The sequence below is a fragment of the Saccopteryx bilineata genome, chromosome 2 (assembly GCF_036850765.1).
Source record: "Saccopteryx bilineata isolate mSacBil1 chromosome 2, mSacBil1_pri_phased_curated, whole genome shotgun sequence".
Lineage (NCBI taxonomy): Eukaryota > Metazoa > Chordata > Mammalia > Chiroptera > Emballonuridae > Saccopteryx > Saccopteryx bilineata.
In genome coordinates, this window is record NC_089491.1 from 13,648,243 (window position 1) to 13,661,472 (window position 13,230).

Genomic DNA, 13,230 nt, shown 5'->3' on the forward strand with positions numbered 1-13,230 from the left:
CATAGTCTGAGTCTGAATCTAATTAGGACTTGCCGTTTCGAGGCTGAGGAGGAATTAGCTAAGTGAAGGGCTGTTTCAGACAGAGAGAACAGGATGTGTGGGGGGCTTAGGGCTTGGGAGCAGCTGACAGAGGCCAGAAGAGGAGAAACCCTCGCCGAGGCCACGTGCTGGATTCAGGAGCAGGCGTCCAACAAATGGTTAGCGCTGGGGGTTAGTTTTGGATGCAGGCAGGTGGTCTGTGTGGCCACCCAGCACCCCATGTTCAGAAGGGCTCCATGACTGATTTAATGCTCTCTTTATCACTATGATGACATTGTTAATACTTTTGAACAAGGGGCTGTGATTTTCATCTTGCCCTGGGTTCCACACATATGTAGCCTGCCCTGCTTGGGTGTGAAGCCCAGCTCTGTCACTTGCTAGCTAGGTGGTCTTAGGGAAATCCACTGACCTTTCCTGAGACTCTGTTTCTGCTTCATGGACGGTCTAGTCCCTACTTCAAATGCACTGCCACGAGGATTCAGGGAGAGGAGGCAGAACTGGTGCATTGTGAAGTTACTGGTGCCTTGCAGGTGCTTAATCAATATTCCCTTCTCCTTAGCGAAGAGGGTATATCAGAATCACCAGCAAGACTTGATATTCAAAATATATTTGCCTGCATTCCACTCTGAAAGATTCTGACCCGTAAGCGTGGGTTGGGAATGAGCAGTGGTTTTGAAAGGGGTCCTTAAGTGATACTGATGGACACCCAGAGTTAAGCAAGGTAGCCGTGGGTTTTCAGAGATCTTAGCCATCTTAACGGAGGAGAGCAAAAGGAGAGGGAGAAATTGATGGACTACTACTGATCCTTAACCTAATAAAACACCCGTTAAAGGAGAACGAGGTCATCAGCTATAGCACTCCGGATGACAGCCATCGTGCTAAAATGCACTCTGGGAACTGGTCCCATCATCAGGCCTCCCATAAAACGTGCTGCTGTCCGTTCGGCCTGACAAGTCCACCCAGACGAAGAGGGGGCCTCGGGACAACAGCAGCCAGGGGCAAGGCCCAGGTTGGGGGCCAAGTTTGAATTTATTTTCACTTTACTGACCTTAATACTGACCCCAATTCCTGAAAAGAAATTGCAGCTAGAGGGAGTAATTCTGAATTATGTTTATCCCACACAGATTTTAGGCTTTGACATTCTTCTAATGAAAAATCTGAAGCCTATACTACTTGAAGTTAATGCAAATCCCAGCATGAGAATCGAACATGAGCGAGAAGTAAGTCTTTTGAGAATCTCATTGAGTATGTTGCCATAAGTCATATCCCTGGATGTTTCCGCTCGCGTGGTATTCACTTGGCTAAACAAGATTCCGCATTTCCAAATTTGCACAGCAAAGTTCTGTTCAAGCCTAAATAATTCCGGTTTCCTTGAGCTCTGAACATAGTCTATGAATGTAACACCTCTCCGACCTATAGTAATTTCCCAGCATGCTGTTCTCCCAGGTTTTATGATCTGCATATGTAGAGGCAGCTGAGCCTTTCCATCAGTTTTGACACGAACTAATTAGCCTCAGGAGATGAACTAATTGAAATTCTATGAATGTGATTTAGCCATGTCGACATGCTTGAATCACTAAGATAAATAGTACATTTCACAATGGTTATATCATATTTCTTCCCCCTCAATGAAAAAAAAAAAAAAAGCATAAAAAAGACTGGAAGGAAATATACCAGGTCCTAATAATGGGTTTTAGGGGGATTATGTGGATTTTTAAAATTTTCTTAACCCCTTTCTCTATTTCCAAAGTTTCCACAATGCGCATGTATAATTTTAATAATCAGAAAAAAACATAGTACTGCTTTTTCCTCTTCATGCATTTTGTTACCCTGTGAAAGGAAGCTGACATTTTGAAGGTCGTATATACGGGGGGAGCCTTTACAGTAATCTTGTCTAGGTTCACGTAAGCAAACTCTGAGATGCCAACCACGGGATACCGATAGTGGCTTGGCTCTGAACCCCTGCATCTCCCCGCTGTAACATGGAGTTTTTACCCATTCAAGCTTTCTCCGGGGGTGTTCGAAAACGTGCCCAGCCTTGTCGACGAGGAAGTGAAAGTGGCCGTGATCAGAGACACGCTGCGCCTCATGGACCCACTGAAGAAGAAAAGAGAGAGCCAGTGAGTATTTCTGATATCATCTATTTCTGTCGCCTCTGCTCCCCACGTCCTACGCAGGTAAGTGAAGGTCTTGGAGCATGCTAGCATCACGAGTGAGGTTTACATGTTAAACCATCAGGATGGATCATGTTTCCATTTACAAACATCAGCCTCCAAACCCAGGGACTCAGTCAGGAGATGGACAGTTACATATGAGTTTCCGGCTTGTTGTTGTCTGACTCTGGAAAGTCTGTCTGAAGACCCGCTTCCCCCTAGCGACAGGGTCTCCTCTGCTCCCCACAGCCCACCTGGTGCTTCCCTTTGAAATCCATAAAACAAACCGGAAGAGGGCCTCGGGTGTCGTGGGCGTGGTGAGTAAGGTCGCTTCTTTGTATTTTCTTCGTGACGTTTACACCCCTGCAGTATCAGCTTGTTGTTTCAACAGCTGCAGAGTCAGTGTGTTGAACTTCTGGCCTTTCTATAATATTCACAACAGTTATATCAATAATTCATCTCCGTCCCACCCAGCGCCCATAATATTGGGATGTTGGTGGGAGTATGCCCCCCTCCCTCTGTGGAATCACCGCTGATTGAATGAAATTTCACTTGGTGTTTTTTGTTTGTTTTGTTTTTACCAAATTCCCGGCTCCCACAGAGGAAGGGTTGAGTAAATATCACTGTGCCAGTTTTAGGCAGAAGAACCAAGGACTGGCATTTCACATAGCGCTCCCTGTTCCCCGACAGTTCAGATTGATCCAAATGCTCCCAGGCAAGTAAAGCGCTTTGTCAGCTAAGGTTCAAGGCCGCGAGGGTCGCTGACTTCCTGAAGCAGATGATGTTTTGCAGGTTCCTCAATTGTGGCCCGGCACCAGATGGGCTCAAGCCCAGATACTGTTAGAACCACCCTCCAGTTCTGCCTCTCTCCTTGGCTGCATTCTCGAACCATCTGGGGAGCTTAGAGAGACACTAGTGCGAGGGCCACTTCTAGAGATGTTGATTTTCAATAGCCTGGGTGGGAAGCCTGGCACAGACATTTTTGAGGTTCCCTCGGTGACTGTCCTGTGCAGCCAAGGCTGAGGGGCCACTGCCCTGCAGGAAGTGTCATCTGATGGGGTACTTGTCATACTCTGAGTCGGGCTGGATGGCGCTGGGTCGGCTGAGCTCTCCTCCAGGCTGTTGGTTCCTCGACGTGTGAGGCACGCATTGTTATTGTTGCCAAGACTCGGCTGAGAGCGGTGACCCGTCGTTAGCATGGGCCAAGCCGGCCAGTTGGGGCTTCCACCCATTAGATAGAGTTTCAGAGTGACAGCATGGCAGGTCTGCCGATTCCTCAGAGCAGCTCAGACACCACAACAGCCGAACAGTGTTCTTTCATACCTGTTTGCAGCCGTGCTCTTTAGCCGTCTTTAAGGAAAAGCAATGGATTAATGCAGGTGGTCAGATTAATTACAATGCAACTCATCCCTTAAAAATTGACTACGAGTATCTGGTGGTTATTGATCTCACCAGTAGAGATTAGGTCTTTTTTTTTTGTATTTTTTCTGAAGCTGGAAACAGGGAGGCAGTCAGACAGACTCCCGCATGTGCCCGACCGGGATCCACCCGGCACGCCCACCAGGGGGCGATGCTCTGCCCATCCGGGGTGGTGTCGCTTCTGTTGCGACCAGAGCCACTCTAGCACCTGGGCAGAGGCCATGGAGCCATCCCCAGCGCCTGGGCCATCCTTGCTCCAATGGAGCCTCACTGCGGGAGGGGAAGAGAAACAGAGAGTAATGAGAGGGGGAGGGATGGAGAAGCAGATGGGCACTTCTCCTGTGTGCCCTGGCTGGGAATCGAACCCAGGACTTCTGCACACCAGGCCGACGCTCTACCACTGAGCCAACCGGCCAGGGCGAGATTAGGTCTTGAAAGACGCACGGGGGGGAGGTTTTGGTGGCTATCCATGCATGGTGCATGGTGGTATAGTTTTTTAAAGATGACCTTGACACATTAGCATTCTGATTCCTTTAGTAGGAACAAGTTGAAAGGCCACTGTGTGACCCAAGCCTTCTTAATCTCACCCACCAAAACATTTTCACATTAAATGGCATCAAACCATGGTTAGCGTTCTTTTTCTTGTTCTGAGTTGTTTTCTTTTACCTACACCTGGCATTCTGAATAACTCACATGAGCTGTAAATCTTTTTTAATAACAGTGGGCACAGAGCCATTGGGAAGGATAAGAAAGGCATTTACTCCTTTGTAAGTCATAAGTAGCAGCACCTCATCTTTAATTTAAAAAGCATTGACTTTTCTTTTAATTGATAACCAGGAACAGTTAGACACTTCAAGAACCTGACTTCAATTCTAATATAAAAACTCTTCCGTCTCACCCTTTTCTTACCCACAATATTAAGGGTATATATATGTTAATAGCTAAATGTCATTACTGACATTTTCCCTTCATTTCACTTTTCTAAAATGTAAACCCAGCAAGGATTGTCCATGAAAGCACTTTGTAATCTGTGAAGTGCGTTTATCTGTAAGGAATTATTATTATCATTTTGATAACTTTACCATGCAGAGAAAGAGGCTGAAATTATTCTCAACTCCTTTGTATAGAAATATCTCAGCATAACTTGGAAAAGTACCATATTTATGCCCACAGAAAATGCACAGTGTTGCACTGAATCATATGTGTCCAAACCTGAGACCATGTCACTTGAACCACAGAAAAGGATGTCACATAGACTTCTAGGCTGGAAGGTACCTTTAGAAGCCAGAGTTTTTCTGTTTGCACAAAATGTGACTTAATCCTTTTAAAACAGATGCTATGCTAGCCTTTCTCTTCAACTCTTTAACAAAAAAGGGTCTGACGTGTCCCTCATGAGTTCCTTCTTGAGTACATTTTGCCAGCAAGACTGTTGAAGTGGGTCTCCATTTTTCTGCGCAGACAGAGAAAAAAAGGCTAGACAGATGCCCTGAACTCCTCAGGGCTCCAAGTTCCTCTGAGAAGATGCAGAGGGCATGAAAAGGGCCCCAGATGCACGTGTCCGTGGGTCCTGCATCCTCACTCACCTTGGAGGCCTGCAGGCTGGGGCCGTTTCCGTGGTAGGACTGAAATCAATCCTCACACCTTTTACGGGGAGAAAACTTGCGACTCCACTGGTACCCATCTTGACATAGTTCAAAAAGCTTCTCTTGAGCTAGAGAGACTGAGACTCAGATTCTGACCTTGGGGATGTTGCAGGGCTGTTTTGAGCCTCTGTATCTTTTTCTGGGGATAATGATATTTAAGTGAAATGTCAAAACTTTTCATATATAGTAGGCACTTAATAATGCTTTGTTTACTAAATAAAATTACCTACTAAAACATTAAAAAAAAAATAATGCTTACTTCCCATTACCTTTCCTGGTATACTTAAAGTAGAATTTTGAGTTCAAAACCAATGACAAATCAAAAAGTGAAGCTGCTAGGTCACTGTGAACCAGAATTGACCTTGAAAGCTGGTTGCCAATGGAAACTTCTGTCTCCAAGTAGCAAGATCTCACAGGCCCAGGCATATTTATTTGTTGGGTTAGGAGCAAATACCTTTGGCTCCTGAAGGAATAAAACAGCTGTCATACGAGAACTATTGGGAACTATGATAACATTTTGTAATAGCTAGTGACTATTCATTTTCATACCAGGGTTCACTGGAGGCAGTGTAGGGTCATGGGAATGGGGAGACTAACAGGGTGGGACTCTGGCCCCATTGTATATCTATACACACACATATGGAGGTAACACAGAATATAATAAAACTAGCCACTTACAAGTGTACATGTACACTTCAGTGGCATGTAATACATTCACAATGTGGTGCAACCATCACCCCTCCTAGTTCCAAAATGTTTTGTCACCCGGAAAGGAAATCCTGTACGCGTTAAGCAGTCACTCCCCGTTCCCCCTACACCAACCTACTTTCTCTGTCTTTGGATTTATCTAGTCCTGACACTTTATATAAACGGAATCATACAATATTCAGCTTTTAGTGATTGGTTCCCTTTACTTAGCATAATGGTTTTGGCATTCAGCCATGTTGTAGCATGTATCAGCACTTTATTCATTTTTATAGCCAAATAATATTCCATTATATGGATATACCACATTTTATTATCCATTTGTCAGTTGATGGGCATCTGGGTGGCAGCCACCTCTTTTTACACCAGAGTGGAGCTGCGATGATCTAGTTTATATTTTGGCATTCAATACTTGGTTTCATTTGAAGGGAAAGAAACTTTTTTGCTACAAGAAGTTTTTAAAACCCTTGGCTTAATCCAACCTCCTCATTTTCCTGATAGAAGCTGAGACCGTTAGAACTGGAAGGGACCTTAGAAATCATCATGCTAGTCAGCTCCCTGGTTCAGGAATCCCCCACCTGCACGTCTCTGACAGAGGAGCAGCTGTGTCCAGGCGAACCATGGGACGTGGCACCAGTCAGTCTGGGCTGATGGCCTCAATTTCTGATCATTGGTCTATGAACTTGGCCAAGTGACTTTGTTCTCTGATCTCGTCTATAAAATGGGGATCAAGGTCCCTCCTTGGCTTGGTCATCATGGTCATCGTATGAAATGACCTATGGGAGAGAGCTCTATGGCATCTGGGAACATTAAACAAACGCTAGTTCTTAGGGCCATCAAATGGCCAGTTTGGCTTTGCAGTTATACTGATGGTGTCTCCTACTTCACCAGCTCATGAGGTAACCTAATTGAGTTGTGTATATAATGGTTCTGAATTACAAAAGATGGAACTAAGAAGCTCAGTAACTGGCCCCAGATCACAAAGCTGGTTAGAGGCAGAGCAGAACCCAGACCGTGTGCCTCCTGACTTCTGCCCCGCTGTTCTCTCTGCTTTGCCACTCAAAGTTAAGCTCATAAGATAAGGGGAGGGAGATCAGGAAAATCAACAGAAAATTTCCCCTTTTAAAAAGATATTTGGGCCCTGGCCAGTTGGCTTAGTGCATCGGCCCGGCATGTGGACGTCCTGGGTTCGATTCCCTGTCAAGGCACACAGGAGAAGTGACCATCTGCTTCCTTCCCCCAATTCCACCCCCCCCCATCTCTCTCTCTTCCCTTCCTGCAGCCATGGCTTGAATGGTTTGAGCAAAGTTAGCCCCAGGTGCTGAGAAAACCTCCTTGACCTTGGCCTCAGACGCTAAAATAGCTCAGTTGCCAAGCAACAGAGCTGCTGCCTAGCCACCTGAGTATTGCCTGGTAGGGGCTTGCTGGGTGGACCCTGGCTGGGGTGTATACAGGAGTCTGTTTCTGCTTCCTCACCGCTTGCTTAATACAAAATTTTTTTTTTTAATTTTAAAAAGAGAAGATCTTTGGGCAGCTTGACTCTCTCTCTTTTAAAAAAAATTCTATCAGAAGCAGAAGTAAATAAATTTCGTTTCCCTGATTACTTTAAAAACAAGATGATTATTCCATCAATTGATTAATTTGGGGGAGGTCAGTTTATCCCCTGGAGGAGCCATTTTACTCATATTTTGCTCCTTTTCTGGAATGTAGATATTTCTGGGAACCAGATTTATTTCTTGAGAATCATAATCTTGGAGGACCCCAGAGTAATAAAAATGAAGCCGGAGACAGGCTCGGAGGACTGAAGGAATTTTTCTGCCATCGTGATGCTGCGCAGCGCCTGAGAGCAGGTGTAGACTGCTTGCCTCTTATTCAAAAGTGTATTTTTGGAACATGCCTTATATAAGGCACAGAAGCCCCTCTTCCGACAGTAGCATTTCACCCTCCTCTCCCAGTTTCATTTACCTCCCGTCGCCATAACAACCAGGTTTATTTCACAGACCGGAGAGTCCGCCTGCCAGGGCAGCTTCTGCTCTGACTCAGAGAGGTTTGTCCTCTGAAGTCTTCGCTGGGGGTACAGGCTGCACTTCTCCCTGAACCCCACATGGTGCCCCTGTGCCATGTTCAGAACCAACATATTAGGTGAGGCTGCAGATCAGGTCAACTCCTCATAGAATCTCGGAGAGATGAAACATTCTAAGAGAACAGAGATGAAGGAATCGCTCGGTGACTCAGTTCCGCGGCTGGGGGCTTGTTTCTTCCACCAGGGATGTCCAGTGGGGGCTGGGCTCCGGAGACCAAGGTTTTGATACCAATTCTGCTTGGCTTCAGATTAATCCCTATATTTTGCTGAGCTTGGTTTCCTCATCAGAAGAAAAGTGGGGGTGGAGTTTGCTACTGTGCCTCTTTCATAAGGAAGGGTTTCCTGAGTGCTCACCATGCACAGCATGGTGATGTTAGCATGTATTTCCATTTCCGCCTCACGACAGCCACAAATAGCAGGTGCTATTACTACTTGGTTTTGTAGATGAGGACACTGGGACTTGGAGTGGCTGAGTGACATGCCCAAGTCCATACCGCTTACCAGCAACAGAGGGAGATGGAAAGCCAGGTTCTCGCTGTCTCTGGCTTTGGCAGAGAATGGGTGTGAAAGCATTAGCCCACCAGAGAGATGTGTGCCCACAAGGTGTTATTACCTGGTCGGGTTCCCGCCTTCACTGTAAACTCTGGGGCAGGGACTCATCGCTTTATCTCCAAGCACTGAACATAAGCAGGTGCCTATGGTTGATTGATTATCTCTTGTGAGGAAGCTCTGTGGCTATTTCATTTTCAATAACCTTCAAAACCAGAATGAATAAAATATGAGTCAGTGTGCAGAGAACACCAACTTAAAGCTGAATCTACGCATGAGACAAAAAGAAACAGTAGCAGAAATAAAACTACTCGCGCACAGTGTGCTTCCCGGGCTGGGAACAAGCTGAAAGTTCAGAAGGCAGGGAGGGCCAAGAAGTAGGGCAGATCTCGTATCACCAGTATTAGACCTTTTCTGGATCGACCAGAATGGCAGTTTCATACGATTCGGACAGGAATGGTCAAGGCAGCCTTCTTGGAGGAGGTGGGACTTGCATTCCCTTGGGCTTGGTTTGGTGAGAAAGTATAAGTAAGTTTGGGGGGAAGGGTGGAGTCAGGAAGCTAGACCAAAGGGTTAGCAGGGTTGGGGAGGCTTAGCAGACCAGGACCACCAACCCTGCTCCAAATGGGTGCCTTGGGGTGGAGAGGACCAATGCTGCTTCTCCATTACACACTTCTCGTTACATTTTTCTCATAGAAAAGTCACATGTGCTTATTGTAGAAAAATTGGAAAATACCGAAAAGTGTATATGTATAGCATGATCTAAAAGCCTCCCGCAAATTCAACCAGCCGGTTTAACCTTTATTACCATTTTAGTTCATAAAAACAGTATAATTTTCTTCTCTATATATTGTTTTAGAGCTGAGGCCATATTATACAATTTTTGTACGCCGTTTTTATTATCCTCCACATTTTCTTGTGACAGCCATTTCCCCTTTTTATTAACAACTCTGTAAACATCATTTTCATCGAGGGCTGAGCCAGAATCTGCCTCCGTGTTTGTGAACGTTTTGTTTATTTCCAGCATCTTGTGCTTAACGCTCTGTTTGCAATTTAACTGTCGTCTTTGGATGGAGAGAGCCCCCGAGAAAGCAGGACAGGAGCTCACTCGCGTTTTTAATGTGTAGGCGGCGGAGCAGAGTGGGCGAGAGTAGGGGCCCCGGAGTCGGAGGCTGCAGGTGAATCCTAGCACCGCCATTGGAGCCATAAATGGTACGGTTTCCTCCCATCTCTGAACTTGGGTTACTTCATCCATAAAAGGGAGTGTGCAGTTGGGTGTTTTAAACCCGCAAAGCAATGAGGAGTTCTTAAAGTGGAGGAAGGGAAAATGTTGCTTATTCCTAAGAGAGTCTCTGTCATGGGAAATGTCCCATCGGAATGTATCAATATTTAAATAAATCAAACAATATATGTAACCTAGCAGCTTTTTTTTTTTTTTTTAAAGGAAAAAAAAAAGTGTGATAGAAGAGCCAGCGAAGTAAGTGGGAAGGTGGGACGGGAGCTCCAACAGTGACAGGTTAATCTTTGGCTGTGGGGACGGGTTTGATTTCCCTCTAATTATCTGCTAGATTAAAAGAAATGAAAGATCAAAATTAAAGCCAGTCTTAGCAGTCATCTGAAAGCCCTCGGTTATCACACCAAATGGTGGGCAGTGTCCTCCAGCTGCTTCCTCTCCTTTTCTTGTTAAACAATTTCCTTTTTTTTTCCTCTCTTTCACTTTAAGTGGCATAAGAGCCCTGGCAACTCTCATCACAGAGGCTAGTGTGAGGGGGTGGGCAGGGGGAGGAATCCCGCGGTTCAGAGTAGGAGGAGCCACCCCTCATCCCCCACCCCCACCCCCACCCCCCAAGCTCATCCTCCGTGAGGCTTGTATCTCAAGTGAGAACCAGCAGCGCTCCTTGTCTAACTGTGGAGCCGGCGCTTCAGCCTGGGCACTTCCTGTCGAGGTGGATGTTTTCATTTGCTTAGGGAATGGCTTTCCTCCTGCAGGCTGTCCATGCCTCAGCAGCACGAGAGGTCAGCCTGGAGAAGCTGCGAACACGTGCATGAATGCATGCACACGTGCACACCCGAAGGAAGGATTGTCGTGGGCCCTGTGCTGGTGGCGGGGGCAGGATGCCGGGAGAGCACCAGCGGCAAGTACCTCTGCTGAGGCCAGCACAGCGCCCGAGCTGGATGGAGGCAGAGTCCCCCGATAGAGGACCTTAGCGCCTGCAGCTGGAGCGGCAGGCCGGAGAGGCTGGGCAGGCTCTAGATGGGAGGCTCCCATACTATAGTGGGGGGTCCACAATCACCCAGAGGGGGTGGTTCCTAACCCAGATTGCTGAGTACCGCCCTCAGAGTTTCACCTCATTCGCATTTGTAACACAGCCCTAGGTGATACAGAAGCTACTGGTCCAGGCCCAACATGAACCGGGAACCACTTGCCTGTCCTCGTGGGTCCTAGTACCTGTCCCAAACCACTTGAGGACGCAGCCCCTCAGGCCCTGCGGACTTTGGCACTGTGCTGCACTGGGGGTTGTCAGGACTCATCTTTATGCAAAAGAGGTGGCCAACGCCCTGGGTGAAGGAGGCTCCTGGACGCGGTTTGCCAGTAACACAGAGAACAGGACGCCCCAATTTCCTTAACCCTACTCACAGGTGTCGCATCCAGTCCGTGTGACCACAGACCTGAGAAAGCAAAACAGGGCCGCTTTATAAACTCACAGTTTTATTCATCTGTTCCCTTTTCCTGCCTTCCCGTGCGGGTTTCTTAAGACAAGTGAAATATTAAATGATTGTAAAATCGAACCTTTAAGGCACAGCCAAACCCTTCTCAGACAATCCTTCTAATGAGGGAAAATGTTGCTGATATTTTCGGCTCTGCATTCTCTTCCAGCTGGTTTGCAGGCGAAGTCCTAAATGCATTCTTAATTTCCCCTCCGCCTTTCTCTGCAGCAGAACAAGTGCTGGGGAAATTTTTTTCTCTCCGCATCGGCCACGTTTCTGTCTCATTTGTTTGGTTTTCCACTGTAACGTGACAGCTTGTGGGGCTGCTAATTCAAATGTGGGTCCTTCTAGGAACGCAGCATTCGTGATCGGTAAATACATCAGGTTGCCAATTTTAGCCATTTAATTACTGAAAATGGGAACACTTCCTTTCGGCATGAATATTTTAAAATGGAACAATAAGCAAATTGTATTTTACTCCCCGATTTCACTGTAGTTCTGAACCAGCTCTGATTTCGGCATCATCTGATTACCAGATGCTGTGAGCAATATTTTTCTTCAGGGAATTTGGTGGCAGAGTTACTTTGTTTCAAACCATAGACAAGTCCAAGACATTTACAGGGAACAGGTCATCTTAGCGCCATTTCATTTCATCTTACACCCATAAATGTCCTCCCTGGAAGTGGAACTTGAACCAATACTTTTTCTAAGTGAGTATGTAGCATTGTGTAATAGAAAAGACAAAAGGCTCTAGAATCCAGTGGGTTTGAACCTGGATTGACAGGTGGGGCAGGTACTTAGCTTCTCAAAGTCTCTGTTTCTTCATCTGTAAAATGTGAATAGTAGTATTAACTACTTAGGATTATTGTGATCGTTAAATGAGTTAAAATACATAACATAATGACTAGACATGATAAGTATTTAATCAGTAGTAGTTATTTTATAATTATCCTTCCTGTGATTATACAAAGTACCTATCATGGTGCTGAGCAGACAGGCATTCAATAAATGGTAATTATTATTGTTATCATCATTCTCACAGATGGACACATTAAATATACAGGTTTCCACCATGCAAAAATATGTTTTATTTTTTAAAATATTTGATCCAACAGGAATTTATATGAGTAAATAGATAGCTTAATAAAGTTTAGCAAGATTGAAGTAAATGAATGATGCTCACAGGGTTTAATTAAAATAATCCCTCATGCAAAAAAATTGCTCAGTTTGTACCTCAAATTAAAAACGGGTTCCATAGATTCTTAAGAACTTCTCTTTGTGGCGCCACAGGCGTGGGGACCTCAAATAAGTAGTCTTTCCAGGGAAAGGCAGCTCTGACAGGGGGAGATGCCCAGGGTTGGGAGTCCGGCCCTGGGGAAGTGTCAGCCCTCGGCCACCTCTGAGCTTGACCTTGGACGAACCCCCACACTGCTCTGGGCTGTGGACTGTTCATCTCTAGAGTCAGCTGTGCTGGGGAAATGCTACCATTCCCTAAGTGCATGTGATTTATTTTCTTGAAAAAGAGAAATATAAAAAATAAGGAAGATTTCATCCTTTAAAAACCCTTAGACTCTGCAAATTTTGTCAGTTGCCTTTAAACCACCAGGTAGTTGGTGCCAGATATTTGCAGGTGGCTTAATTGGGAGTCATGTTCGTCATCTGGAGTATGTGCACTCATCCGAAATGTGTTTTTGACAGTCTCTCACCATTCTGGATCCTTGCTCCCAACCAGAATAGAATGATTTGCCTCGCCACTGCATTCAGAACACTGTAGTCCTGGTCCTGGTCACAAATGTTAATTAGTTTGAAGGAGAGAAACAGGATTGTGCTTCTAAAAATAGTTCTGATACAGTAGGCCAGTTTTGGATGATGCTATAATCTGGGTGCCTCACGAGGGTGACATTGTGAGGCTTTGCATTTCTTCTCTGCC

The 13,230-nt window shown here is 45.7% G+C and overlaps 1 protein-coding gene across 4 annotated transcripts in view; it reads left to right on the plus strand.

The window, feature by feature from the left end:
* Nucleotides 1–13,230, plus strand: part of TTLL11 (tubulin tyrosine ligase like 11) — a 202,543-nt gene that overhangs the window by 83,280 nt on the left and 106,033 nt on the right. For 2 of the 4 annotated variants that reach the window (XM_066256315.1, XM_066256317.1), the window contains exons 5-6: nucleotides 1,164–1,259; nucleotides 2,044–2,159. In XM_066256315.1, the coding sequence (XP_066112412.1) occupies nucleotides 1,164–1,259; nucleotides 2,044–2,159 (212 nt within the window). The remainder of the gene's footprint in view (nucleotides 1–1,163; nucleotides 1,260–2,043; nucleotides 2,160–13,230) is intronic. The other 2 variants (XM_066256316.1, XM_066256318.1) reach the window with 1 other exon arrangement.